The sequence below is a fragment of the Terrapene carolina genome, unplaced genomic scaffold (assembly GCF_002925995.2).
Source record: "Terrapene carolina triunguis isolate 2854851 unplaced genomic scaffold, T_m_triunguis-2.0 Scaffold395, whole genome shotgun sequence".
Classification (NCBI taxonomy): domain Eukaryota; kingdom Metazoa; phylum Chordata; order Testudines; family Emydidae; genus Terrapene; species Terrapene triunguis.
In genome coordinates, this window is record NW_020664746.1 from 1,248,547 (window position 1) to 1,274,588 (window position 26,042).

General features: G+C 54.1%; 1 protein-coding gene across 1 annotated transcript; it reads left to right on the forward strand.

Moving 5' to 3' along the window:
* Positions 1-684: 684 nt before the first annotated feature.
* AFAP1L1 (actin filament associated protein 1 like 1) lies at positions 685-24,173 on the forward strand. Its single transcript, XM_026658051.2, has 18 exons — positions 685-899; positions 3,767-3,850; positions 4,562-4,659; positions 5,042-5,153; positions 6,371-6,469; positions 7,299-7,510; positions 8,315-8,494; positions 9,970-10,065; positions 10,520-10,604; positions 11,131-11,283; positions 15,063-15,274; positions 16,454-16,599; positions 17,433-17,511; positions 17,762-17,873; positions 18,597-18,761; positions 20,191-20,369; positions 21,449-21,577; positions 22,479-24,173. The coding sequence occupies exons 1-18, from the start codon at positions 845-847 to the stop codon at positions 22,500-22,502; spliced, it is 2,220 nt and encodes a 739-aa protein (XP_026513836.1). The 5' UTR covers positions 685-844; the 3' UTR covers positions 22,503-24,173.
* Positions 24,174-26,042: the final 1,869 nt, after the last annotated feature.

Below are 26,042 nucleotides of genomic sequence, written 5' to 3' on the forward strand. Positions count from 1 at the left end.
AGCTGCACTGCTGGCAATAAAGCTACCACCGCTCATTCGGGGTGGTTATTTTATCGCTGGGAGAGCTCTCCCCCGGCGATAAAGCGTGACTGTGCTGCCCACGTCACAATGCTGCCGTGGCCACGCTGTGACATGGGCAGTGTAGATGTACCCTTAGAGTCTCTGCTCGCCCATCTTCCCCTTCACTCTTTGCCTGCAGTTGCCTCTGCTTGTAAATGCACAATGTGTTTTAGTTCTGGGTTGAGTGCGTTTAGTTTCTGAGACTATTTTATCTGATGTCCCCTTTGATCCCAAAGGGGAGGGGTCTGAAAAATGGATGCTGGCTCCAAACCAGTATGTGACTGACCCCCAAGAGAGGGGTTTTTATAGAGGGTATCCAAAAGCAGTGAGCAGGGTCCCCTGCCTGCAGGTGATGATCAGATGACCTGACAGAGGTGGGTGCCCTCCTGCAGGATCAGCTGGAAATGGAGTTATTGTTTCTCCAGCTCCCTCGTAGGCTCTGCTGTATCTCTGTCCAAACACTCAGTAGGTGGTGGTGTGTGTTTATTATTTGTATTGCCGGAGCACCTAGGAGCCCCAATCCTGGACCAGGGCCCCATGGTGCAAGGCACTGTACAAACTCGGAACACAAACAATCCCTGCCCCCAGGCTGCTTTTTCCTAGTTCCCCTCCAGCCTTTGTAGTAGCCCAAACCCCTCAGCCTGGATCGTTTTGTTCTCTCCTCCCCCAACTGGCTCCCTGACTCCTGTTCTCTCTGCTGCTTTCCCCAGTGCTGGACCAGCTCCTCCCGGAGCTCAGCTTGCTGCTCAAGTTGCTGGATCATGAGTACCTGAGCGCTACCACCATGGAGAAGAAACTGGCCGTCTCCACTATCCTGCAAAAGCTGCAGCCCCCTGCAGGTCAGTAAGCTCTCCTGGCCCCTACTGTACACTGCCTCGCTCCGCTTCTTCTCCCCCCACTTCTCTCCAGGACTGCCCTGAGGTTTAACTGGCTTTGCAAAGGAGGCTCTGCCCCCGCCTAGGGGCAGGGGGCAGTGTCATGCCTCCAGTCTGCACAGCCCCAGCACAGATCTGGTCTGTGCAGCACGCTTGCTTTTACAGCATTAAGTTTGGGAGGATGCCCTGGGTGGAGAAGCCTGGTTCTAAATTAGACTGGATGTCAGAACCCCTCTTGGTGCTCTGGGGTAAAGCCTTCCCGTAGGCTGCAGGAGTGAGGGCCTGGGAGCTGTCTGTCTCCTGGGGGATTCGCAGATCTGTCCGTGGAGCTGGGGAGGAGAAGAGCTTGTCTCAGCCAAGGACTCTCCATGGCAAACAGACAGTGCAGTCTCCTGGCTGTGGGCAGAGAGAGATTGTAGTTCCGGCGTCAGGACTGGACTCTTCTGCAGCAGCCAGGGAATTTGGAGTAACCGTCATGGGCAGCCATAGAAACTGCCTTTTCCTTCATCCAGTGCAGTGAATATAAAATGGGGATACAGAAAACTGAGATGAGGCATGAATGAACTGGCACTGGCTCTCCTCTAGCTCATGAGGCAGAGCATTCAGCCAGGAAGGAGGAGCACCCAGCCCTTGGATCTCTCTAGAGAATCATTTATTGCTTGGCTGCATATCCGACCCCTTTATTGATGAGGTGCATGACTCCCTCTGGTGGCTTTTTCGTGCAAAGAAAGTCCTCCAGTTGACCTTGAGTAGCAGAGATACCGGCATTAAACAATAGCTGGCAAGATCCCACTGCTCTACCCTTTTGATTTATTCAAGCCTTCTGGATACCGACGAATTCTCTGTATTTATTACTGTTTCACCTGCCGTGCAATGGGAGCTGCAGGCGCTCTGGGATGGAAAGTTCTCTGGTTTCAGTGCAACGTGTCTCCGTATCCTCTGCTGAAGCGCTTGCTCGTATCGTCCTTTGGCACTGCTCCTTGGCAAACCCTGGCAGATCCCTGCTGCAGCAGGACCCCCATGAGACCTCTTTTCCCCTTTCTCCAGCTGTCGGACGTCAGAGTTACACAGCATGTGTACATCAGGCCGACTGGCACACTCCTGCGCACTGACACCGGCAGCTCCTGTGCAAACAGGCCCAGCCCAGGGAAGGGAATTGTTGTGACTGGGCTGGAATTGCTCTGCATTTCCTGTGGAAACACTCATTCCCACTGGCCTTCCTGCTGGCAGTTTCTGCTGAGAGGGGATAGGCTTCACACCTGGAGGGCCGCCTCCTCCCCATGGCACTCCGCAGAGTGAAAATATCCCCGTGGGACCCTCTGAAATGACCCTCCATGGGATGGAGAGTTGTAGATTTCCCCCCTCTGCTTCCTTATCCTTGCTCTGTGTCGTTCTGTGCACTCCAACTTCTTTGCCAGCCTCCTCCCTGCTGCTCTCCCCTCCCTCGGGCTGCTGCCCTTGGGAACCAGGTGTCCTTGTGAGGGGTGCTGCAGATGCGCATGCGTGGTCTGATTAGCTGGGCTGGCTGCAGTGGTCTCTTGGGTTACTACTCCTGGGGAGCTGGGTGTGTGCCCATTTGAGTGGGGTCCGACAGAGTTGTATATCTTGACTTTAGCAAAGCTTTTGATACGGTATCCCACGGTATTCCTGACAGCAAGTTAAAGAAGTATGGATTGGATGAATGGACTAGGTGGATAGAAAGCTGGCTAGATTGTCAGGCTCAACGGGTAGTGATCAACGGCTCGATGTCTAGTTGGCAGCCGGTATCAAGCGGAGTGCCCCAGGGGTCAGTCCTGGGGCCGGTTTTGTTCAACATCTTTATTGATGTGGATGATGGGATGGATTGCACCCTCAGCAAGTTTGCTGCAAGAAACTGGGGGGAGAGGTAGATATGCTGGAGGGTAGGGATAGGGTCCAGAGTGACCTAGACAAATTGGAGGATTGGGCCAAAAGAAATCTGAGGTTCAACAAGGACAAGTGCAGAGTTCTGCACTTAGGATGGAAGAATCCCATGCACTGCTACAGGCTGGGGACCGACTGGCTAAGCAGCAGTTCTGCAAAAAAGGATCCGGGGATTACAGTGGATGAGAAGCTGGATATGAGTCAGCAGTGTAGCTTTCTTGTCAAGAAGGCTAACGGCATATTGGGAGCATTGCCAGCAGATTGAGGGAAGCGATAATTTCCCTCTATTTGGCACTGGTGAGGCCACATCTGGAGTATTGCGTCCAGTTTTGGGCCCCCCACTACAGAAAGGATGTGGACAAATTAGAGTCCAGCGGAGGGCAACAAAAATCATCAGGGGGCTGTGACACGTGACTTGCGAGGAGAGGCTGAGGGAACTGGGTTTATTTAGTCTGCAGAAGAGAAGAGTGGGGGGGATTTGATAGCAGCCTTCAGCTACCTGAAGCGAGGGGGGAGGGCGTTCCAAAGAGGATGAAGCTCGGCTGTTCTCAGCGGTGGCAGATGACAGAACAAGGAGCAATGGTCTCGAATTGTAGTGTGGGAGGTCTAGGTTGGATATTAGGAAACACTTTTTCACTAGGAGGGTGGTAAAGCACTGGAATGGGTTACCTAGGGAGGTGGTGGAATCTCCATCCGTAGAGGGTTTTTAAGGCCTGGCTTGACAAAGCCCTGGCTGGGATGATTTAGTTGGTGTTGCTCCTGCTTTGAACAGGGGGTTGGACTAGATGACCTCCTGAGGTCTCCTCCAACCCTAATCTTCTATGATTCTAAGAGTTCCCTGGGCTGGCCATGCCATCCTGCCCTGCCCATGCAGTCAGAAGTTGACTTTGCTCCTCCCCAGCAGTGGTAATGTCCTTTCTCCTTCTCAGGGAAGCCTCTGGACTACATGTACGTGAACACTGCAGCCCTGCAGAACAGCACCAGCTTCGTGGAGTCCCTCTTTGAAGAGTTTGGTACGTACAGCTCAACCAGCTCATCACCAGTCTGGAGATCCCTCCACACCTTGCTGGCCATGCAGCTGAACTGCTGACTCTCTAGCTATTGCTCCAGCCTACAAGGCTCAGAGCTCAACTCCCGCAACCCCAGGCAGAGGGCCGACTCCCTCAGCAGTGGGAGTGAAGCCCCATCCTTTGGATGACCCATTACTCAAGGGCTCTAGTCCCTCTTTGTTGGCTACCCAGGTGACTGCTCCCAGGGCAGGGATGGAAAGAGCAGGATATAACCTTGGTGTAGTGGGAACATTCACCGCACCAATAAAACCAGATCCACTTCCCGAAGCGGGGTGTGACCCCATTGCTGTCACACTGGTCTATGCAGTTCCTTCACCCCCTCCCCCTCAATATCTAGCTCACTTTGAGGCACCCAAATACGAATGTGCCTATAGAAACGCCAAAGCTTGTTCCGCTTGGGAAGATGTGGTGTGAAGCCCACAAAAGCTTATGCCCAAATAAATTTGTTAGTCTCTAAGGTGCCACAAGGACTCCTTGTTGGTTATGGACTATGAATGACGTTCTTGTGACAACAGGCTAATTCTGGTGTGGGCTGGGGGTGGTCAGTGTGTGTGGCACTGAGAAAGAGAGACCTTCCCTGAAGGTCTGTTTGGGGAGCCCTGTCCCCGGCATCATTGCTTGGCTTAGCATCTCTTTTCTCTAACCCCCCTCCAGACTGTGATCTGCGGGATCTCCAGGATATGCAGGAGGATGATGGGGACACCAGCGAGGGCATTGGCTTGGAGCTCACAAGGAGCCATCCATCTAAAAATGTGAGTCCAGCCACCTCAAAATCTCCATCCCCGCAGGTTCTTGGGGCCCTGTCACAGTCACATGGTAGTGAAAGGACAAGAATTGGAAGCATTTGGGTTGGAACATGACTATGGCTGGGCTGGGGCTTCTCAAGCCACAGTCCCTGTCTGCTCTGAGGGGGTGGAAGCAGACAGCGAAAGGGGAGGGTCTGGGCTCTGGGTTTGATAACCTCTTGGATGGGGAGAGGCACACACAGATCCAGGAGGCTGGGGAGGAGACTTGTTACCCTTCTCTTGCCGTTATGGGAACAGCTCTTGTTGATGGCCCCTTGGACACCCTGTAACTCAGCCCCATCCCGCTCCTTCACTCTAATTCACACTGGTCTCTCTCTCTCCTTTGTAGGCTCCCAGAGACCCTCCTCCACCACTTCCCACAACCCCCCCACCTGAAGATTACTACGAGGAGGCCCTGCCTCTGGGCCCAGGCAAGGCCCCTGAATACATCACCTCACGCAGTGAGTCTGACCCTAGTAAACTGGAAGCACCTGTGGGGAGGGGACTGGAGAACACCCAGCAGACTGGCCCCGGGCATGTCTAAACAGAGGCTGGCATGGGAGCTGCGGAGCCCATCAAAACCAGGAGCCCTTGCCAGCATCCCACAGGGGGCTGACCCTCACTGGCTTGTCTTGGGGAAAGCAATGACCTGGGGTGGGGGCAGTGGCACTCCTGTCCCTGGTGCCTTCCCAAAACGCCTCAGTCAGGCTCAGTGACCAGGAATGTTGAGATCCTGATGCAAGACAATCTCTCCCACAACTGGCCTAATGGCTTAGGACAGGGAGAAGGGGGGCTAAGGGGCAGCAGGTTCACTGGGAGCTGGATTTGATCTGTTTCAAGTCCTGGTCTCTGAGGCCTTTGGAATGAACAAAGCCCCAGTCCTGGCTCCTGCTGTGTGCAGAGAGAGTGAAGGGGATCTTTCACCCAGTAGCAACACCTGCCAGCCCCTTTGGGAGTGACATTACTGGGCTTGATGTGGGGCAGCTGCCCTGAGCACGCTTGGGCAGGGGCTCCAAGACCCCCCCCCAAGGGAAGGAAGAGATTTCCCCAAAGTGGGAGGTTTTGCTTTGTGTTTCTCTCTGGTGTAGGATTCAGCCCCTCAAATGCTCCCTCCTCTCCCAGCTGCTGAGCTCAATGCCTGTGTGAAGGGCAGCCTGAGGGGAGGGGGAGGAAGTGGGAGTGCTCCCAGGCCCTGTATATGAAGGGGGAGTGTGTGCTGAGCCTCTCCGGGAGTGGCTGTGACCTTGGAGGAATGTCAGGAAAGGAGCAGGGTGCTTTTCCCAAATCATGTCACTTGGCAGCCGGTCTCCTTCCTCCTGTGGGCGGGGCTGTCCGGTGGCTCCTGGGGAGCTGGCAGAGGAGGGAAGGGAGGTTTTCTGCTAATGAGGCCTTTTCAGATTAGCCTGTGGACAAAGTCCTTCCCCTTCTCCCACCACTTTGTGCTTCCATCCAGCTATAAGTGCACCCATGTCTAATCGTTACACGTGGCCTTGCTGCTGAGCTGGAGCTGGTGTTGGCAGCTGTGAGAGCTCCAAGCTGTGGCATGACTTGCTTCAGCGCAGCCTTCTGATGGGCCCTGTCACCAGTGTCTGTGCCACGCACGTGCCCTGTTAATATCCCAGTCCCTGTGCAGGGGTCTCCTTTATCACAAATTTCACACCCTTTGCTCTCTCTGCAGATAGCTCCAGTCCCCCCAACTCAATCGAGGATGGCTACTATGAGGACGCAGACAGCAACTACCCTGTTACCAGGATGAATGGGGAGCAGAAAAACTCCTGTAGGTACCAGGGCAAAGGCTCTTCAAGACAGGTGCCTAACCAGGGGGAAGAGCCAAAGGGGATGAGCCATCAGCCTGATGGATGGGGGTTGGGTGGGGAATCCTACACAGAGCCAAAGGGTACCTAGGAGTCTGCATGGACCACAGCCCTATGGTAACCATCAATGGTAGTTCTGTGGCCTTCAAGGCAGGAATTGCTCTAGGTGTTGCAAGGAGAGTGAGGAAGAGAGCCAGGGTCTATTTATTTCTGGCAGTTTATAACCCAGTATAAGAGGCACCCACCTGCTGCTCTGGGAGCCCTTGACTTTAGTTAAAGTAACCGTGCAATGAAAACAAAGACAGCAGCCTGAGAAAAGCTTCAGCTGCCTGGGCAAAGAGCTGCATCCTGGAGTATCCCTTGGAGGTCAGTAGTCCCTGAGCAATTCAGACATGTACGCTGATCTTACACAGGCTGCTCAGCAAACAGTCAGGCCTCTTGCATGTCCTAGCCAGTGACTTCTCCAAGAGCGTCTCTCCATCTAAAGAGAAGGTTTGTCACACGTAAGAGGTCACTTAGAGCCCTCCATGCTTTGCATAGTTCATAAAGGGAAATGCCAATGCAACTTGGAAAAGAGCTGGAGGAAAATGAAAATTGTTAGTGTTGACCTGTTGCTGTTCCAGAGTTTGATTTCCCTCCCCCCTGCCCCACACACACAAAGGCTTTCTTTCCCAAGACACTGCTAGGAGAAGGTGATCCTCCAGGCTGAAGTCCCACTCCATGTGCAGGGCATTGGAGCTCCGTTGTCAGTAGCATCCTGAGGTGACTGGGAGGGTCTCTGCTTCCTTCCAGACAATGACTCTGATGCGATGAGCAGCTCCTATGAGTCATACGATGAAGAGGAGGAGGATGGGAAGGGCCAGCGGCTGACACACCAATGGCCGTCAGAGGAAGCTTCTATGAACCTGGTGAAGGACTGCAGGATTTGTGCCTTCCTGTTGCGTAAGAAGCGCTTTGGGCAGTGGGCCAAGCAGCTGACAGTCATCAAGGACAACAAACTCCTGGTGAGACTTTAGCTTTCCGAGTGCTGGGGAGTGCAGGGGGTCCCAGGATACAGGAAATCTTTGCGGAGATCTGGAGTCTGAGAGATCCTAGGCTGGAGAAACGGGGAGCCTCCTGTGTATAGGGTGCAAGTGAGCCAAGTGCACCAAAGGACATGCAGCAGCTATGCCAATCCCTGCTTACAAGTGGACTAACCATGCATGTTCAGTGACTTGTTTGAGTAAATGAAAGGCTGTGTCTTCCATGGGGGTGTGAGCAGGGCTGAGACTGCCTTTCATGGCAATGTTGCATATCTAATCCATACCTGCTGTGCAGAATAACAGCACCTCGGAAGCACTTATACCACGAGGCCCACAGTCCAGGTCTCTACCCAGAAGCCATCAGGGTTCATCCTATATATTTATCACTGGAAAAATTAATGCAAAGTCATCATGCAGGTCAGTTACCTTGGAGACATTGTGGCCCAGAGAGTAGGGTACAGGACTATCCAGGTTCTGTTCCTGGTTCTGGGAAGGGAGTGTTGTCCAGTGGTGCGAGCAGGGACTCCTGGGTTCTGGTCCTGGCCCCTTCTGTGACTTTGGCTGAGTCACTTCCCTGTAGCTTCCTCCTCTGTAAAATGAGGCTAATGATACTGCACCACCTCTGTGAATTGCTACGAGGTCGCTAGATGAAGCCCCGTGTAAGGGCAGACAGAGCTTCAGCAGGGATACTCCCCCTTTGTGCTAGCACGCTCGTTCTCCGCAGCCTGGCAGGAGATGCAGGCAGGCCTCGACTCTGGGGGAAACGGTTGTCTCTACTTCTTTTAGTGCTACAAAAGCTCCAAGGACCGGCAGCCACACCTGGAGGTGCCCCTGAGCGCCTGCAGCGTCAACTATGTGTCCAAGGACGGGCGCCGCAAGAAGCATGAGCTGCGCTTCTCTCTGCCAGGGGCTGAGGCTCTGGTGCTGGCAGTGCAGAGCAAAGAGCAGGCTGAGGAGTGGCTGAAGGTACCGCTTACTGCAGCTTATGCCTTTCTCCCTAGCCCACGCCACTGGCCACACCGGCTTCCTTTCCCCATGTGACCAGCCTTTGTCCTTCTGGTGGAACCTCCTCCTTGTTCTGGTGCCGTCTCAGTACATGGCCCAGCTCCTGTGATCCCTGTCTGACGTAATGGCTAGGCAGGTTAGCTGCCTTCATGGGAAAGGCCTAGCGTCCAGTGCTGCCTTATCTCTGAAGGGAAGGAGATTTTCCACCCATCTTTTATCATTGCTGCCAGACTGGGACACCAGCTGTGGGGCAAGCTACCAGGCCCAGGGAGCCCCGGCCCCTTTCCGCTCCCTGTGTGATAGGCTGGAGTCCCATAGGCAAAGGGACAGGGGAGCTGTTTGTTTACCCTCCCACTCCTTTTTCCTGCCTTTGTCTGCCAGTGGGAGGCTGTGTAGCTTGGAAGCTGTTTGGTGAAGTCACCGGATCTGCGTCTGAGCTGGCAGCATGTAAAGGCCTGAAACAGGAGCGCATTTAAATAGCACCACCTCGCCCCTGGGGAGCATGAGCCCCTGCCCACCTCAAATCTGCTGATGTGGGGCATTTCACTGCTGAAAGATTGGGACGCCAACGCTGCCCCATTACACTGCACTCCAGGGCTCCTGGTGCTGTCAGATCCTCCCTACCCAGCCTAGCTACTGCATGTGCCTTGGTCAAGGGCCATGTCAGGGAGGAGGAGGGATGGGAGAACTTCTCCCGGGCTGAACCTGTGTGGAGATTAGCAAGAAGTTCTGGTCACCCACATTATGATTGTAGCAGCTTTTCGACACCCCTCTCCTTTTGCTGGCTGGCAGGGATGGGATGCAGGAAGGCTGAAGTAGTGCAGGGTGGGTTGTCCTCATGCCGTGTCCATCCTGACAGGCATCTCCCCAGAGAGCCTAGGCTCACCACAACCTCACAGGAAGGATGGTCAAGGCCCTAGTCTGGGACTCAGGAGACGCAGGCTCAATTCCCTGCTCTGCTACAGCCTTCCTGGGGATCAGTACATAAAAGATTGTGCTGCTCAGATGCTATCTATGGTGATGGGGTTGTATAGGTATCTTGGGCAGAACCCCTGTAGGAGATTGACAAAGCTTCCCAGATCAGCTAGCTGGAACCTAAGGGGCCTTTGTGACTGTAGTCTGAGTCCTCGTTAAATGTCCCCCAACCAAACTATTTATTATTTCAAACAGGACTTTGTGGAGGGAGTTTTAAGAAGACCCTGCTCCAAAGGGAGCTTTTCAGGGCGCAACATGCTGCTTTGTCCCCTCTGGAAGGCAGCAGGGAACTGGATCATTCCAGGAAGGGATAGTTCATAAATAGCTATGGCAAAATGCTGTTTGCTGTGGTCAGGTCAAGCAGTGTGGTCAGAGCTCCTCTGTTACTGGGGTAATGACTGGGGGCTCAGTCGCTCCCAATGGGTCCTGAGAGGCCGGTGCTGAGTGGTCTGTCTCCACAGGTGATAAAGGAAGGGAGCAGTGCCAGTGGAGGAGGAACAGGTGGGACTGAAGACCCTACATCGCCCGTGCTGCATTGCAAGATGGACCTTGACAAGGTGTCTCTCCCCTGCCAGTGTGGGTGGCTGGGGGTTAGTGATACACAACAGAAGGGAACCGTGACTAAACTCTCCGGAATCAGGCAGCTGAAGGCTGGGTTCTACAAGATCAGCCTTGCTCTCAGTGTTTGCATGGCCCATCTGTGGCACCCCCTACGATAGCAGAAGGGGACCCCCTCCAATGGGCAACAAAGAGCCAAGACCATCTCCCCAGCCAGCCCTGGAATGAAGATGGGGGTTCCTCTAGGGGGGTGGGGCATATGCCCTTTCCTGTCCCCCTGCCTAGGGTGGGGCTATCAGGAGCTAGACTGGACACTGAGCTTTGCCAGACTCGCAGAACTCCGGTCAGGGATGGTCACTCAGTGCGGCATTGACGTGGTTAAAAGCCATGGGGGGGAGGAAGGGATGGAGAGAGGAACTGCACTGAAATGGATGCCTGCCCTCCTCCCCGCAGAGGTTATCGCAAGACAAACAGACGTCTGACTCGGACAGCATGGCAGCAGGGGAGAACTGCACCCCCATGAGCCGAAGGGAGCGCGGTGAGAGCCCCAGCCCCACTCTGACCATTGTGGGCCCATGGGCTGGCATTGCTGTGGGGAGGGGTGGGGGGAGGGTCCATCCCACTGCAGAAAGCATCCTCATCACCTCTCTGCAGCTGTCTCAATAAGCCGCCTGCTGCCGGGAGGTGGGAAGGGGGCACCCATGCCTTCTGGCACAGCTTCCCCTCACTGCCATGCGGCCCTGCTGCATGTGATGGAGTTGCTGAGGCCCCTGCCACAGAGGAATATTTGCAGCCTCTGCCTGAATCTGCCCCTGGCTCCATGCACCAGTTCTCTGAAGTGCAACAGTTGCTGGGGGTGGGGATATCCTGCTCTTGCCCCGTCAGTGTATCTCTTCTCCCTCTTCCCTCCTCTCCCTGCCACTGTCTGACACCCGAAACCCCTTCCTGCTCTCATTGCAAATCCCAGCCTGAGAGATGGCACCATAGTGACCTCTCCGCTTTGGCCAGCCTCTGGGGGGGGGTTGCCATTTACTCCTGAGCTAAGCTCTCCTCCCTGTTCCCAGGAAAAGGCAAGAAGAGCGGCTTGGCTGAACTGAAGGGCTCGGTGAGCCGGGCAGCCGGGAGGAAAATCACCAGGATCATCAGCTTCTCCAAAAAGAAGCCATCCCCTGAGGACACCCAGACGTCCTCCACCGAGGAGGACATCCCCTGCTGTGGTTCGTACCTAGGGCTCTGGGGAGATGGGAGCAAGAAGGGGGTTTTCTGGATCTAGGCGGACGTTGTTTCTAGGGGACTTGGTGCCAGGTGTAAGTTGTGCCACAATGCCTTTCTCTTGCCCATCAGACGGACCACCCAGAAGGGGGATGGGGACACTATCCAAGACACAGGGAATTTCAGTGTTTCCTCTGAATTCCACCCATTGCTCACTAGCCCCGCAACAGCATCAGGGACTCTGCCATGACATGGAAAGGGATTTCCTGCTACAAGCATGTAGCCTGGGATTGACCTCCTCCATCACACACACACACACACACACACGCGCGCTCTCTCTCTCTCTCTCTCTCTCTCTCTCTCTCTCCTTTTCTAGCTCAGTGTCCCCAGTCCGTGATTGTAGGACCAGGCTATTTCACCCAGGGCAGAGCACTCCGGGTACACATCTGGGGAGGCGCTGGGGACCACACAGCTGTCAGGTGCTCTCTGTGTTAAGTGCCATGTGAACAGGGTGATTTGGTTTTCTCTCTTCTAAGCTAGAGCGGTAGAGCTAAAGCCTGCAAGTTACATAAACAATTGGAACAAGTTATTAAACAATCCATTTGTAAACACCTAGAGGAGAGGAGAGTTCTAAGGAACAGCCAGCATGGATTTGTCAACAAATCATGCCAAATCAACTTCACTTAGGGTGACCAGATCAGCAGTCCAAAATATCGGGACGGGGGGGGAGCAAAAAAAAAAAAAAAGGCGTTTAAAAGGGGCCGGGGACATTAGCAGGCCCCGGCCCCGCACGCTGCCCTCCCCGCGGAGCCTCCCGCCCCCCGGCCCGCCACGGGCATATGCGGCACGCGGTGGATCCGGGCGGGGGCAGTGCAAAGCGGACAGGAGCCAGGTGGGCAGCAGGGGCCGAATCCCCGCTGCTGTCAGGGAGCCCCGCGCCTCTCCCGCCCGCTCGCGGCTGTGGCCGGGGCAGGCCGGGGGGCGCGTCCTGCCGTGAAGGAGCCGCAGCCGCGAGCGGGAGGGAGAGGCACAGGGCTCCCTGGCAGCAGCAGGGATTCGGCCCACGCAGGCCCCTGCCTGCTCCACGCTGCCCCCGCCTGGACCCACCACGCTACCCTGCGGGCTGCAGGGCTGGAGCAGCCTCCAGGCTGCGCTCCCGGCCCCGGGTGCAGCGGCCCGGGCAGGAGCCCTCTGTCGCGGCAGGGGGCTCAAAGCTGAGTTCCCCGTCTCCCTCCCTTGCCAGCCCCCCTTTGCCCGCCAGGTGCCCGGGTGCCGGAGCTGACTCACCAGCTCCAGGATCCAGGCACCACCGCCACCCCCTCCCTCCCAGGCTTGCGCCGCCATGCTGCAAGCCTGGGAGGGAGGAGGAATGCTGCGTGGTTGGGGAAGAGGCGTTGGGGAAGAGGCGGGGCCAGGGCGGGGATTTGGGGAGGGAGCCAATGGGGGAGGGGGGGGCGGAGCCAGGGAAGGGGGGGCAGAGCCGGGGCGGAGCGCAACATTTCTTTTTTGTCCAGTGTCCCGACCAAACATCGGTCAGGACGCGGGACAAAGAAGCAAAAATCAGGCCAGTCCCGATAAAATCGGGACGTCTGGTCACCCTAACTTCACTTCCTCCTTTGACAGGGTTACTGGCTTAGTGTATGGGGAGAAGCAGTAGATGTGATATGTCTTGACTGAGTTAGGCTTTTGACACAGTCCACATGACATTCTAATAAGCAAACTAGGGAAATGTGGTCTAACTGAAATTTCTATAAGGTGGGAGCACAACTGGCTGAAAGACAATAGTCAGTCACTTTGAGTAGTTCTCAATGGCCTGCTGTCAAATTTGGGAGGGTGTATCTAGTGGGGTTCCACGGGGCTCAGTCCTGGGTTTAGTACTAGTCAATATTTTCACTAATGACATGGATAATGGAGTGGGGAGTATGCTTATAAAATGTGTAGATAACACCAAGCTGGGTGGGGTTGCAAGCACTTTGGAGGCCAGGATTAGAATTCAAAAGAACCTTGACAAATTGAAGAATTGGTCTGAAATCAACAAGATGAAATTGAATAAATACAAGTGCAACGCACCACTACAAAAGGGGAAATAACTGGCTAGATGGTAGTACTGCAGATCTGGGGGTTGTAGTGGACCACAAATTGAATGAGTCGACAATATAATGCAGTTGCAAAAAAGGCTATAATTATTCTGGGGTTTATTAAGAGTGGAGAAAGTCCAGAGGAGAATAACAAAAATGATAAAAGATTTAGAAAACCTGACCTATGAGGAAAGATTAAAAATACTAGCATGTTTAGTCTTGAGAAAAGAGGACTAAGGAGGGACCTAATAAGTCTCCAAATATGTTAACAGCTGTTATAAACAGGGTGATAATCAGTTGCTCCTCATATCCACTGAAGGTAGGACAAGAAGTAATTGTCTTCTCTGCAGCAAGGGCTATTTAGGTTACATATTAGGAAAAACTTTCTAACTATAAAGGTAGCTAAGCTCTGGAATAGACTTCCAGGGGAGGTTGTGGAATCCCTGTCATTGGAGGCTTTCAAGAACAGATGGGCCACACCCACACCCCTGTCAGGGATGATCAAGGTTTACGTGGTCGTGCCTCTTGCAGGGGACTGGACGTCATGACTTTCCAAGGTCCCTTCCAGCCCTATGACACTCTGAGTTAGTAAGTTGCTCAAAATGCCCTCTGAGATATGATGCTGCTAAAGAACATCAATGAAGCCCCATATGTCTGTCTGAGAGACTCATACTGGCCCCCATTCCCATAACACCCGAGTGCATCACAATCTTGGATGTAGCTATCCTTGCTACACCCCTGGGAGATAGGGAAGTGCTCTTATCCCATGGGGAACTGAGGCACAGAGACCAAGTGATCAGTCACACAGGCGGTCTGTGGTGGAGCTGGAAACGGACAACAGGTCTCTTTAGTCCCAGGCTAGTGCCCTAACCACTGGACCATTTACCTCATGAATCCTGCCCCCAAAACAGAGGGGATGAGCATGGTAACCTCATAAGGCTTCTGCATCTACAGTTTCTGTGGACAAATCCTAATATCCTTACTTGGGCAAACGTCCCGTTGACTTCAGCAGAGATTTTGCAGAGTATGAACTTACTAAAGACCAAGCTGCACTTGGGCCTTTGATTTTGAGTTCTGCAGTTCAAAGGGGCAGATCTGCTGGTGTCCAGAGAGAGGGTCCTGCCCCTGTGCAGTGCTTTGTGGGGTGCTTCCACTGCCAGAACAATGTGGGGGAACAAGGCCTACCCAGAGGTAGGGAGATAGGCAGTGATTCCCTGACAGGCCTGGACATATCTTGGTAGGATACCGCAGAGCAGCATTTCAGACTCTGGGTATATCTACACTGCAGTTAGATACCCGCGGCTGGCCTGTGCCAGCTGACTCGGGCTCGTGGGGCTTGGGTTGCAGGGCTGTTTAACTGTGGTCTACATGTCCAGGCTTGGGCTGGAGCCCCAGCTCTAGGACCCTGTGAGGTGAGAGGGTCCCAGCTGCAGCCTGAGGCCAAATGTCTACACTGCAATTAAACAGCCCCTTAACCCGAACCCTACGAATCTGAGTCAGTTGGCACAGGCCAGCCGTGGGTGTCTAGTATAGACAGACCCACTGACTGAAGTAGAGCGAGACAAGACAACCTTTTGGAGCCTCCCGCCCAGCCCCTATTGGCTCTCGCTTTCCACCTTTCCTTTAGCATCATGCTTGTTAGTGCATATCAGCTGAACCTAATGAACCGAGACTCTCTTCCCTTTGGGAACCGGCTCTCCCTGCAGGTTACCTGAATGTCCTGGTTAACCAGTGCTGGAAGGAGCGTTGGTGTTGCTTGAAAGGCAACACGCTCTATTTCCACAAGGACCGCTCCGACTTGCGGACGCACATGAATGCCATCGTCCTGCGTGGCTGTGAGGTGGTGCCAGGCCTGGGCCCTAAACACCCGCTTGCTTTCCGCATCCTTCGCAGTGGGCAGGAGGTCTCTGCCTTGGAGGTGAGTGTTTCATTCTCAGCGGCTCTGAGTGACGCATGTGGGCTGTAGAGGCTTTTCCTGCCTCACTCTGGAAGATGTGGATGGGCAGTTTGGGTCCAAATCCTGGTCTGTTTCCTTAAGGGTTTAACCAAACCCAGAACTGAACAGAGACAGAATAGATTCTAAATGGAAACCTCCAGGGACAGTTTAACTTACCCCTTCCCCGGCTGTGCTTTGAGACCCCAAATGCAGCCAGGTGGGCTGGTGCATGGCCCAGGCAAGTGAAATTGTCTAGAACCAAAAAGCAAAGTCCTGTTTTGCTGCCGAGCCCAGCCAAATGCAGGCGATCACATAAACCACGCTGAGCAGCCTCTGAAATTTTCATTAATAATCTGTGGTGCACCTTGTTACACAGGCAAGGGATTTGGGTTTTTTTTAAATCTAATCTTTATCTTGGCAGGATCCCTTAGGCTATGTGAAGTTTTTATTCCATGATTGATTAAAGCAGGCATGCATGGAGCACCCTGTTAAGGTGCTTCAGACAAGTGAATGAAATATACGAAGTAATTTCACTTGGGTCTGAATGACTGTATAGCAGCAGCGCAGATATTGATAGTATCAGCACAGAGAAGCTGCTGGATTCGTTGAACCAGGCAAATCACGGCAGGTGAAAGAACTCATTTGACTCTTAGCGTCAACCCAACGGCTCCCCTGCACAGGAGCAGAGCTTGGCAGGTGCTTGGGCTGATGGAATCCAGCTCAGTGCCATGTGGTGAGAGCAAGCTCCTTCTCTAGGAAGGGTAACTTCTTCCCAGTTCCCCTGGGAAGCCCATCCCTACCCAACCCCACGCAGAGTTGAAGATGTACTGCATCTCTGCATGTGTTGCATATGAGCAGACGCCTGTGCTTTCTTAGAGACTAACAAAGTGAGACTAAGGTGCCACAAGTACTCCTGTTCTTTTTGCGGATACAGACTAACACGGCTGCTACTCTGAAACCTGTGCTTTCTTGTGTGGCATGGGTGGGTTGGGCTGGGCTGGGGAGACCCAAAGCAAGGTGGTTTTGGCGGGCGAGGGGAAATACTGGTGTAACTCCCTGCCCATGCTCTGCAGGATATGGGTCATCTACCTGGAGAGATGTGAAGGGGAGATGCATATCCAGGGGCCAGGTGCTCATGATGATGGCTTTCTCACCCCTTAGGCAAACTGCTCTGAAGATCTGGGCCGCTGGCTCGGCCTCCTGCTGGTTGAGACTGGCTCCCAGAAAACCCCGGAGGCCTTGCACTATGACTACGTGGATGTAGAGACAATAGCCAACATAGTCACCGCTGTGAGACACTCCTATCTGTAAGGGGCTCTCCTCCCATCGTTCCAAAGCTTTCGTTGAGTGTGTGTGTGTGTGTGTGTGTGTGTGTGTGTGTGTATTCGTTCCAGCTCCGGCATGAGGCTCACCTTGGGCCCCCCCCCCCCAGCTGAGCCTGGGAGAGCAAAACTCCCTGTGAGGCCATCCCAGCCAGCAGCACTTCCACCGTGGATGCATCTTGTGTCTCCAAACCCAGGTGGCAACACAGCCCCAAGTCATTGCATGCGGCCTCAGAGCCAGAATAAACCACCTGCCCCATGAGCAGTGTTGTGGGGTAGGGACATGTGGTGGGAAAAGCAGCAGGGGGTTATGATTTGTGGGGCCCTGAGCTGTGTGCACCTTCTAAAAGCTGTCTAGGGACTGGAGCTCAGGACTGGGACCTGGTAGCTCTGGCTATGCTGAGTGGACTTGGTCAAGTCACTGCATCTCTGTGCCTCGTTTGCTCCTGGAATGGGATAATACCTATTACCACATTTCCAAAAGTGTGGGGCACCTGCCTCTGGGAGGAGGCGTGGGGGGGAGTGGGGGTGTACAAAGGGCAAGCTGGGGGCGGGGAGGTGTGGAACACACAAATTGAAGATGGGGAGGCTTTTATCAGCACATGAGATCTGGTGGCTGGGGGGGCAGTGCCCGACTGGCTTCATTTCCCTGAAGCAGGGCTCGGCTCGTAGTGGTTTGGGGACTGCATGGGGGAGGGGAGGCAGGGCTAACTCGTGCAAGTTTGCAAAGTGCTTTGAGATCTTTGGGTGGAAGGAGCTAGAGAAAGATGGCGTGTTGCTGCTATGCGGGAAGGGGCTGACACTCTCTACCTCCCCAGGTGGGCCAGCGCCTCCCATGAGAGCCAGGCTGACTCCTCCCGGGTGGTGTATGATGACGTCCCCTACGAGAAGGTGCAGGTACGAATGTGGCTTGCTTCCTATCACGCTCTCCCCGGAGAGGCCATGGTCCTTCTCCCACCCAACCTCTTGCGACCTCCAAGTAACTGAATGCTGGGGAGACAAGCGCCCCCTTCCCCCTCAGTGGCACTTGGGGCCCACGGTTTCTCAGCAGCCACCCCACCCTGAGTGCAGATTTCTGCTCCTGCCTAGTACTGATGCCACACAGCGTCTCTGCTGGGATCTGTTTTCATTGCGTCCATCCATGCAGGCAGAGGAGCCACCGCGGCCGTCGGGGGCCCAGGTGAAGCGGCATGCCTCGTCCTGCAGTGAGTCGTCACGCCGCGTGGACCCGCAAGTCAAAGTCAAAAGACATGCATCAAGTAGGTTCAGATTCGCCCACCAGCAGGTGTGCTATGGGATAAAACCTCAGCCACATGGGAGGGGACCAGTTGGCTCAGGGATTGGGGTCTCCCATCTCTGGTCACCTCTTCCTATCGAGCCCCAGGTCACTAATGGCAGGAGCCGTTCCCAGCTGCTGGCTGTTCCATGAGATGAGTTGGTGGGGTCTTAGTCCCGTGTGGGCTAGTGATGGTCGCAGGTGGCAACGTGTCCTTTAGGAACTGGAGTAACTGGCAGGCTGATCTGAGGGACCTGCAGCTTCTCCTTCCCAGCCGGGGCTCTGGTATGTTGGCCTGCTGTGATGAGTGGGAAGCATGAACTGCCCCTGCTAAGGACAGAGTGGGGACTCCGCTGTTCCTCTGGCACCTTTCACCTGCCCTGAATTCACTAACGAAAAGCGACCCCTCTGCAGGCAATGGGGAAGGAGGTGCCAGGTTCACCCTGAGCCTGCATGGGCTTCAGTGCGTCTTCCTGGGGAGACTGGTGTGATGCCGCTGTTCCCACAGGCACCCCCTTCTCCCCGTCACAGCCTAGTCCAGCCTCGGGAGCTGACCCGGCTCATCTGACACACTCCCATCATGGAAACAGACATCAAGCTGCGAGTCCTGAACTCGTCTCGCTGAGCCTGCATTTTGCTCTCCTCTATAGAGGCAGGGGCTAGTGTGCCAACTCCCTGCCTGACCAGCTGTGCCCTTGCTCTGTAGATGCCACCCAGTACAAGTATGGGAAGAACCGGGCCGAGGAGGACGCCAGGATGTTCCTGACGGAGAAAGAGAAGCTGGAGAAGGAGAGAGCTTCTATCCGGAATGAGTTGGTGACCCTGCGGAAGGAAAAGAGGGAGCTCCGGGAGGCCATGAAAAGCAGCACAGGTATGGAGCCTGCTGCAGCCCAGGCAGGAGAGGAAATACCCCCTGACAGATCTGACCCCAGCCCCCCAATATGGGATCATGGCAACAGTCACCAGACCAGCGGACATCTCAGCAATGAGGCTGGTGGATTTTTAATGCCCAGCAAAGCAGGAATGAGCCAGGGTGAATAAAACCCAGCAAAACGGTGCAAGTTTCCTCCATCCAGCTCTGCCAATGCCTCCTAGCCTGACCTGCTGCTGCTGACCTGTTCTGGTCCCAGCTCTGGCCATGCACTGGTAAGGCTCCCTGCTGGTCCAGTTCTCCAGATTTCTCATGAGCATGACAGTCCTGCCATCTCCTTGGCCACACCCTGAACCCGAGAAAGCCCCTTCTCTCCCCCGACTGTGCAGACAGGCCCACCTCCCGCCTTTGCTAGCCAGGAGTGTAGGCGTCAACTATTATTCAGCAGCAAACTCCTACTCCCACCCTCCCCTGCTCCCCCATGGGGGTTGCACATGACTGTACCATCTTCTGTCCCAGCCCTGGTGCTGCTGACTCCGTGCTGGCCCAGCCCCTGCATGGACGCAGCGGAATGCCCTCTGCTGGAGCTGCTGTGCTCCTTTGTTCTTTGTATTCCTTGTTCCTGGCACCCCCTCTCAGGGCCAGGGCCGTGTTTTCCACTCTGCTGGGCAGAACATTGGGTCCCAGCTGTAGTGCTGAGTCAGCGGGGATCTGGTGCACCTGCTGCTGCGGCCACCTCAAACTGTGCCCAACAGCATCACCTAGTGGCCAAATAGGTGTGTGTCCCTCCAGTAAAAAAGGCAGGTCCTTCTATTGTTTCCTTTTCAGCTTCTCAGGTTGAAAAGCCAGAGCAGAGAACGTACTAGTACTACACAGGAGCACCTCAGTTACAAACACCTGGGGAATGGAGGTTGCTCGTAATTCTGAAATGTTCGTCACTCTGAACAAAACGTTAGGGTTCTTTCAAAAGTTTACAACTGAACATTGACTTAAGACAGCTTTGAAATTTCACTATGCAGAAGAAAAATGCTGCTTTCCCTTTATTTTATTTTTTTAGCAGTTTACATTTAACACTGTACTGTACTTGGGGGTTTTGTCTCTGCTGCTGCCTGATTGTGTGATTGACGGATCAGTTTGTAACTCTGGTGTTCGTAACTCTGAGGTTCTACTGTACTAATAAATCCTAGCAAAGGAGAGAGGCTGCAGCAGGGCGTGGTTAATGGATATCAGACACTAGAAACAGGCTGATCTGAGATCTCCTAGGTGCTGGCACATCACTGCTGCCCCCTGAAAACCACACTCACTGGAGGGGGTGGTAAATTTGGGCTTGGGAGCCTCCTTCATTCTACAAACCCCATCCCATCTCTCCATGGCTCTGTGCTGAGTCGACGGGACCTGATTGGTCTTGTTCCTTGTCTCCTTCAATCAGGGAGGCAGCTGAAAGAGCTGGAGGAGCAGGTGGTGGCCCTGGAGGAGCAGTGCAAAGGGAAGGAGGAGCAGCGCGTGGACCTAGAGCTCAAGCTGACGGAGGTGAAGGACCGGCTGAAACAGTCGCTAGCAGGAGGGCCAGCTCTGGGGCTCACCGTGACCAGCAAAGCTGAAAATGGGGTACGGAGTCACCACCTTCCTTTCCACAGCCCTGGTCTTCCAGCGGGTTCCTGTTCCCCTGCAGAATCATAGAAGATTAAGGTTGGAAGAGACTTCAGGAGGTCATCTAGTCCAACCCCCTGCTCAAAGCAAGAGCAACCCCAACTAAATCATCCCAGTCAGGGCTTTGTCAAGCCGGCCCTTAGAAGTTTTTAAGGGTGGAGATTCCACCACCTCCCTAGGTAACCCATTCCAGTGCTTCACCACCCTCCTAGTGAAATAGTTTTTTCCCAATATCCAACCTAGACCTCCACCCACTGCAACTTGAGACCATTGCTCCTTGTTCTGTCATCTGCCACTACTGAGAACAGCCGAGCTCCATCCTCTTTGGAACCCCCCTTCAGGTAGTTGAAGGCTGCTATCAAATCCCCCCTCACTCTTCTCTTCTGCAGACTAAAGCCCAGTTCCCTCAGCCTCTCCTCATAAGTCATGTGCCCCAGCCCCCTAATCATTTTTGTTGTCCTCTGCTGGGCTCTCTGAATTGTCCACATCCTTTCTGTAGTGCAGGGCCTAAAACTGGATGCAATACTCCAGATATGGCCTCACCAGTGCCAAATAGAGGGGAATAATCCCTTCCCTCGATCTGCTGGCAATGCTCCTACTAATACAGAGGGGTGGGACTCTGTTTTTTCTGTTGGCTTGTGCCTGCTTCAGGTGGGAGATGTAGGGATACAAGTGAAGGGCCAATGCACCTCAGCCTTGAGACCCACAGCCTCCCCTCTGCTAGGCTTACCCCATCCCACCCGAGGCAGCCCTGCCCTGCAGCCCCCGGCTGTCTTGCTATTTGGCCATTCCAGTCCTAGGATTTTCCCCAGCTGTGCAGTGACCCCTCTGCTATTCCAGTCCTGGGCTCCCACCAGCTCTGCCAGTGCCCCTCAGTGTTCAGCTGGTCCCAGCAGTCCATTAGTGGACGGTAAATGCTTCTTGCCACATTCGGAAGCTGTGGAGTGTGCTTTAATCTGGGTTCTCTGGCTGTCTCCCTGTCTCCTGCTGTCACTGCTTTCTGGGTCTCTAAAGGATTATTCTCCCCCCACCCCCAGGAGACTGGAAATAAGCCAAATGGGAACCCCACGGAGCACTTGGTCCCGGTGAACTGTGCAGCGGAAATGAGGAAGAGGAGCCCCTCCATCCTCCCTGCCAACAAGGGGAAAGTGCTGCAGAAGGCTAAGGTACAGCTCTGACCGCCCAGCCTGGCAGCATCTTCCTCAGCCTTGCCAGCAGGTGTTTGGACACTGCACCATCCCTAGACCCTGAGGCTGGGGAATCAGCTGGTCACCCCTCCCCCTTCCATTCCTGCCTGCCCCCAACACCACTCTAATGCATCAGCAGCTCTGCCAGGTTCTGCAGAGCCCCCTGCCAGTGACTGCCCTCTGGCTGCTGAGGGGGTGGGAAGCCTTGGGACTTAGGAGTCATCAGGTTGGCTGGGGGAGATCATGGAAGTGGCAACTCATGACCTGACTTCCAGGGCAATGGTGGTGGCTCAGTCACTGAAGACCGTGGAAGCTAGAGTGACCAAAGCCCTGTAGCAGGCAGTAACGTAGGGAGTTGGCCTGGCTTGGTCCCTGAATGGCGGAGCTAGATCAGGCCTCATCAGGCTTTCCCCATCTCTAATTTCCACACAGTATTGCACAAGCTAAAGAAGCTACTCAGAGCTAAACCCTGGCCCACCAGAGTACATCTGTGCTGCAATTGAATGCCTGTGGCTGGCCCATGTCCGCTGAATTGGGCTCGTGGGGCTCAGGCTGCAGGGCTATAAAACTGCCACGTAGATATCTGGGCTCGGGCTGGAGCCCAGGCTCCAGCCCTTCTCCCCTCACGGGGTCCCAGAGCCCGGACTCCGGCTGGAGTCCGAACATATACACAGCCCTGTACAGCCCCAGTCCCACGAGCCTGAGTCAGCTGCCGTGGGCTGGCTGCAGGCGTTCAACTGCAGGATAGACGTACCCCTGCTGGCTCCTGAGGGTCTACAGCATGGGGCTCAGTAGCTGCACCTGTTGGGCCTGATTCTTTCTTCATGCCAACATGCCCTGAAACTTTTTTCTTTTCCCCCTCCTTTTCCTTGCATTGCAGGAGTGGGAGATGAAGCAAACCTAACTGGGGCAGCCAGGCCTCACCTGCAGCGAACAGACTCGGGCCCTGGGACACACTGAAGAGCCGCAAGCCCCTTTTCCCCAGGGAGAGTGGAAGAGGATTCTGGCAAGCATGGATCTCCAGCAGGGGGATGGGGGCATGGGGAAAGCACCCACCTTCTAATGGTGGGGACGTTTGGCAAGCAGACAAGATTGGGTGTTGGGGAGAGGGGAGGGATATTTGGGAATGGGGGGGAATCTTTCAAGAGTAAGGCTCCCATGCAGCTGGAATGCCCAGCTCTGGGGAGGAGCACCCCACTAGGACTGGGACGTTAGCGATCCCCATTGATGTATTTTGCTCTTGGTAACTAACAGAAACATGGGGGAGCGTGAGCTAGGGGAGAGTGCAGGTAACTCAGAGTCAGAGCACCTGGCTTCTATTCTTGATTGCACCACAGGTGGTCTGTGACTAGATTGTGCTTTACCTCCTGCTGCTCAGTTTCCTCCCTCTGTCAAATGTGGGTCAGTATGATCTAGCCTCCACGAGGGGTGGGGTCAGCTTTCATTAGAGGCATTACATGGAAGTGGTGCTATTGACATGCGATTTTACTGGATCAGGCCATTGGTGTAGTTAGTCCACTATCCCCAACCAGAGCAGAGATTGTGTGGAGCTAGCCTAGTCTCCTCCCTCTGCAGCGGCCAAGCCCACAGGCCCTAGAAGGAGATCTTGTCGCCATGGTGCTTTCTTGTGCACTGTTTGGTAGATCTCTGACCCTTAGAGCTTCTGACTTAGTGGGTGTGCTCTGCCCTGTTGCAGTCTCTTCTGTCACATTGCAGTTGTCCTTTTTTGTATTTTTTTTTTATTATTTTTTTTTGTACGTCAGGTAAATTCAGCACAACGGGGGAAGAGGAAGGCTGGGAAGCTATACTTTAAAGTGGCCACTGATTTTGGATGTTTCAGTGTTGGGTTCATGAGCCACCCTGGGCTTAATTCTCAGAGCTGCTGCTCCCCCCCAGTGTCTCCTGACTGCACATGGAGATTTGTGTGCTCAGCACCTCTGAGTGGTGGGGGGGCCAGGTTGTCTCAAGTTCGGTGCTTCTGGCTCAACTGTTTTATCTAATTCTAATCTCCTTCCTGCGGGAAACGGCTGTGCTGCAGGGCAACGCTGCCCAGTGCAGGGCAAGGGCTGACTGCCTTTGGAGAATGAACGCTGGGGAAGCTCTGCTGCCAACATTTGAAAGCACCCCCACTGGGCCTTGCTCAGCATCTTGGGGGGGCGAGGGGGTGGTATATGGAGCCGCTGCCTCAAAGCACTGTCAGATGGGGAGCTGTGTGGAGAAGGGGGGAGGGAAGATGAGGGTATTGCCTGAACTAATGGCACATCCTCAACACTGCATGCAGGGCAGGACACCTCCAGTTCAGTGACAGCCTCTGGAAGATGAGAAGGACCAGGGAAGGGGGCAAGAACAGAGGAAACAATTTCAGCCAATGTAGTATGGAGAAGAGTAAGCAGAGCCAGGAAGCCTGGGGGATAGAGGGAAAGCACAAGGCACTCCTCTTTGTTCCTGGACTGCACCAAAGGGTAATGTGGCAGTAAGCTTTCAGTACAACAGAACCTGTGGAACTCACTGCCTCAGGATATTTGTATGATAACTAGCTAAACAACTATTAATAAAAATAGCAACTGCAGGTAAATGAGCTGGGCTCAAACCATCTGTGTTCCTTCCTGCAGCTACAGGCCCTGAGCTGTTCAGTAGTTGTAAATTCCCCACCCCCAGCTAGTGTCCACACTAAAGAAATACATGTGGGGGAGGAGGGGAAGCAGTATCACTTGCTGTTCATCCAATTTGAATGCACCCTGCATCCACATACACAAGAGCTCAAGGTGGTTTACAGTCAGGCTAAGTACGGTTCAGCGTAGATTATGCTGCAGCAGTGTTAATATTGATTCAATCTCCCTCTTGCTAGCCTCGGTTGTCTTAGTGTCAAACCAGAGTATTGCAGCGGTAGGTGCCTGAATGGGATTTTTTCACTGCCTCGGAGGCAGTCCGCATCAGCGAATAGAAGAGAATGATGCACTTGGATAATCCTATGCTCCTTCATAAAAGTCTAGTGTTGCAGAGACTCCCCATCCCCTGCCCCCGACAGTAACCTTGACCTGGCCCCTAAGTTGTCTCTAAGCCATGGTGGGATGCTGTGGCTGAGGCTGCTAAGGAACAGTTCTGATCTCGTGGCCCGGGCCATGCCCAAGCCTATGCTGTGATTGTTGCCTCTCCACAGTTTGGTTGAAGGCTGGGCCTTGTCTCCAAAGATGTAGGAAGAAGGGGAACTGGATGCTTCTGTTCCTTGAAACACTGTCACCCACCCAGCACCCACAGCTGTTCCTGCCATATGCTAGAGCATCTCTTAGCATGTCCCTGCCACTGCAGACTGCTCCCTCTGTCTCCTTCAGTTCTGTGTGGTCTTCCTGGCTCAAGGCAGGTGTCACTTCACAATATGCAGCCATCCTCCTCTCCCCACAACGCTCTAGTGCTCTCCACTAAGACAACAAGGCATGAAATGTCAGCACGGAATTGAAGCAGGGCTCCAAGTTGGTTTTAGGGGATAGATACCCACCAGCGTACTGCAAGTTATCTTTGGGTAGCCCACAGTCAAACACCTGAGGCCAAAGGCATCCCTGCTGTAACTGTATGCTTTGCACTCAAGCTGCACTAGGGTCATTCTAGCGCACTCCTAGGTCGAACAATTCCTTCTCCAGCCCTAGCTCAAGAGGGGGTTTCTCAGACCACTTAGCCGGGACGGGCTGCAGCCTCAGCCCCATAGGTTCCTCCAGGTTTCTAGTCTCTAATTTTTGAACAGGGGCTAGAACTGCGTGAAAGTTGAACCTGTCAAAATCCTGCTGCTTTCTCCTCATAACCCTCTTCCCTTCATACTGGCAGGACTGGAGCCAGCGATTTGTGTATATGTGCTAACCTTCTGCTCACATGCCTGTAATGGCTTCATAATCCCAGAGGCAGATGTGTCATGCCAAAGGCTCTGATCTGTAATACAGTAGTGTACAGAGAGCAAACCATCTGTTGGTGACAAGCCTGAACAACAAAACCAAACATCCCTGCTGTATTGCAGTAGGGTATTTCTCCTATAACTCAGCCCAGCAGGGGCACAGGTGTGCTCCCTCACTAATGAGCCAAGACATATGCTGCTACTTCCCATAAAGAAATTAAGGCTTTCACCGTACAGTGCCTGCCCAGTGCCCTATGATTACAGGATGGGGGCTCGGTCTCTGTGTCTCTCCGCCCTGCTGCCTCAACCGAAGCTGGGAGGGGTAGGGAAACAAGCAGGAACGGGGAGACAGAAGCTTGGGCATGGTCATGCCTGGTAGGCATCCCTGCTGCCTGGGCACTTGTGCCACCTGCTTTTGGATGTGGGGGATGGAAGGCGCCTAGCTCAGCATGTTATGCCCCCTGCTTCCTCTGTAAGAACCATCTGCATTTTATGAAGCTGTGTCCTTTCCCCTAATAAAGAGACTGCTGTACAGAACCCAGGCTGTGCGCATTTACTGAG

Excerpts from the sequence above, each read along its gene's own strand:
- AFAP1L1 (XM_026658051.2), top strand. The coding sequence starts at position 845 with ATGGAGAAGAAACTGGCCGTCTCCACTATCCTGCAAAAGCTGCAGCCC. Across the intron at positions 5,154-6,370 it reads TGAATACATCACCTCACGCA|ATAGCTCCAGTCCCCCCAAC; the intron begins GTGAGTCTGACC and ends CTCTCTCTGCAG. Across the intron at positions 18,762-20,190 it reads GGCCATGAAAAGCAGCACAG|GGAGGCAGCTGAAAGAGCTG; the intron begins GTATGGAGCCTG and ends TCCTTCAATCAG.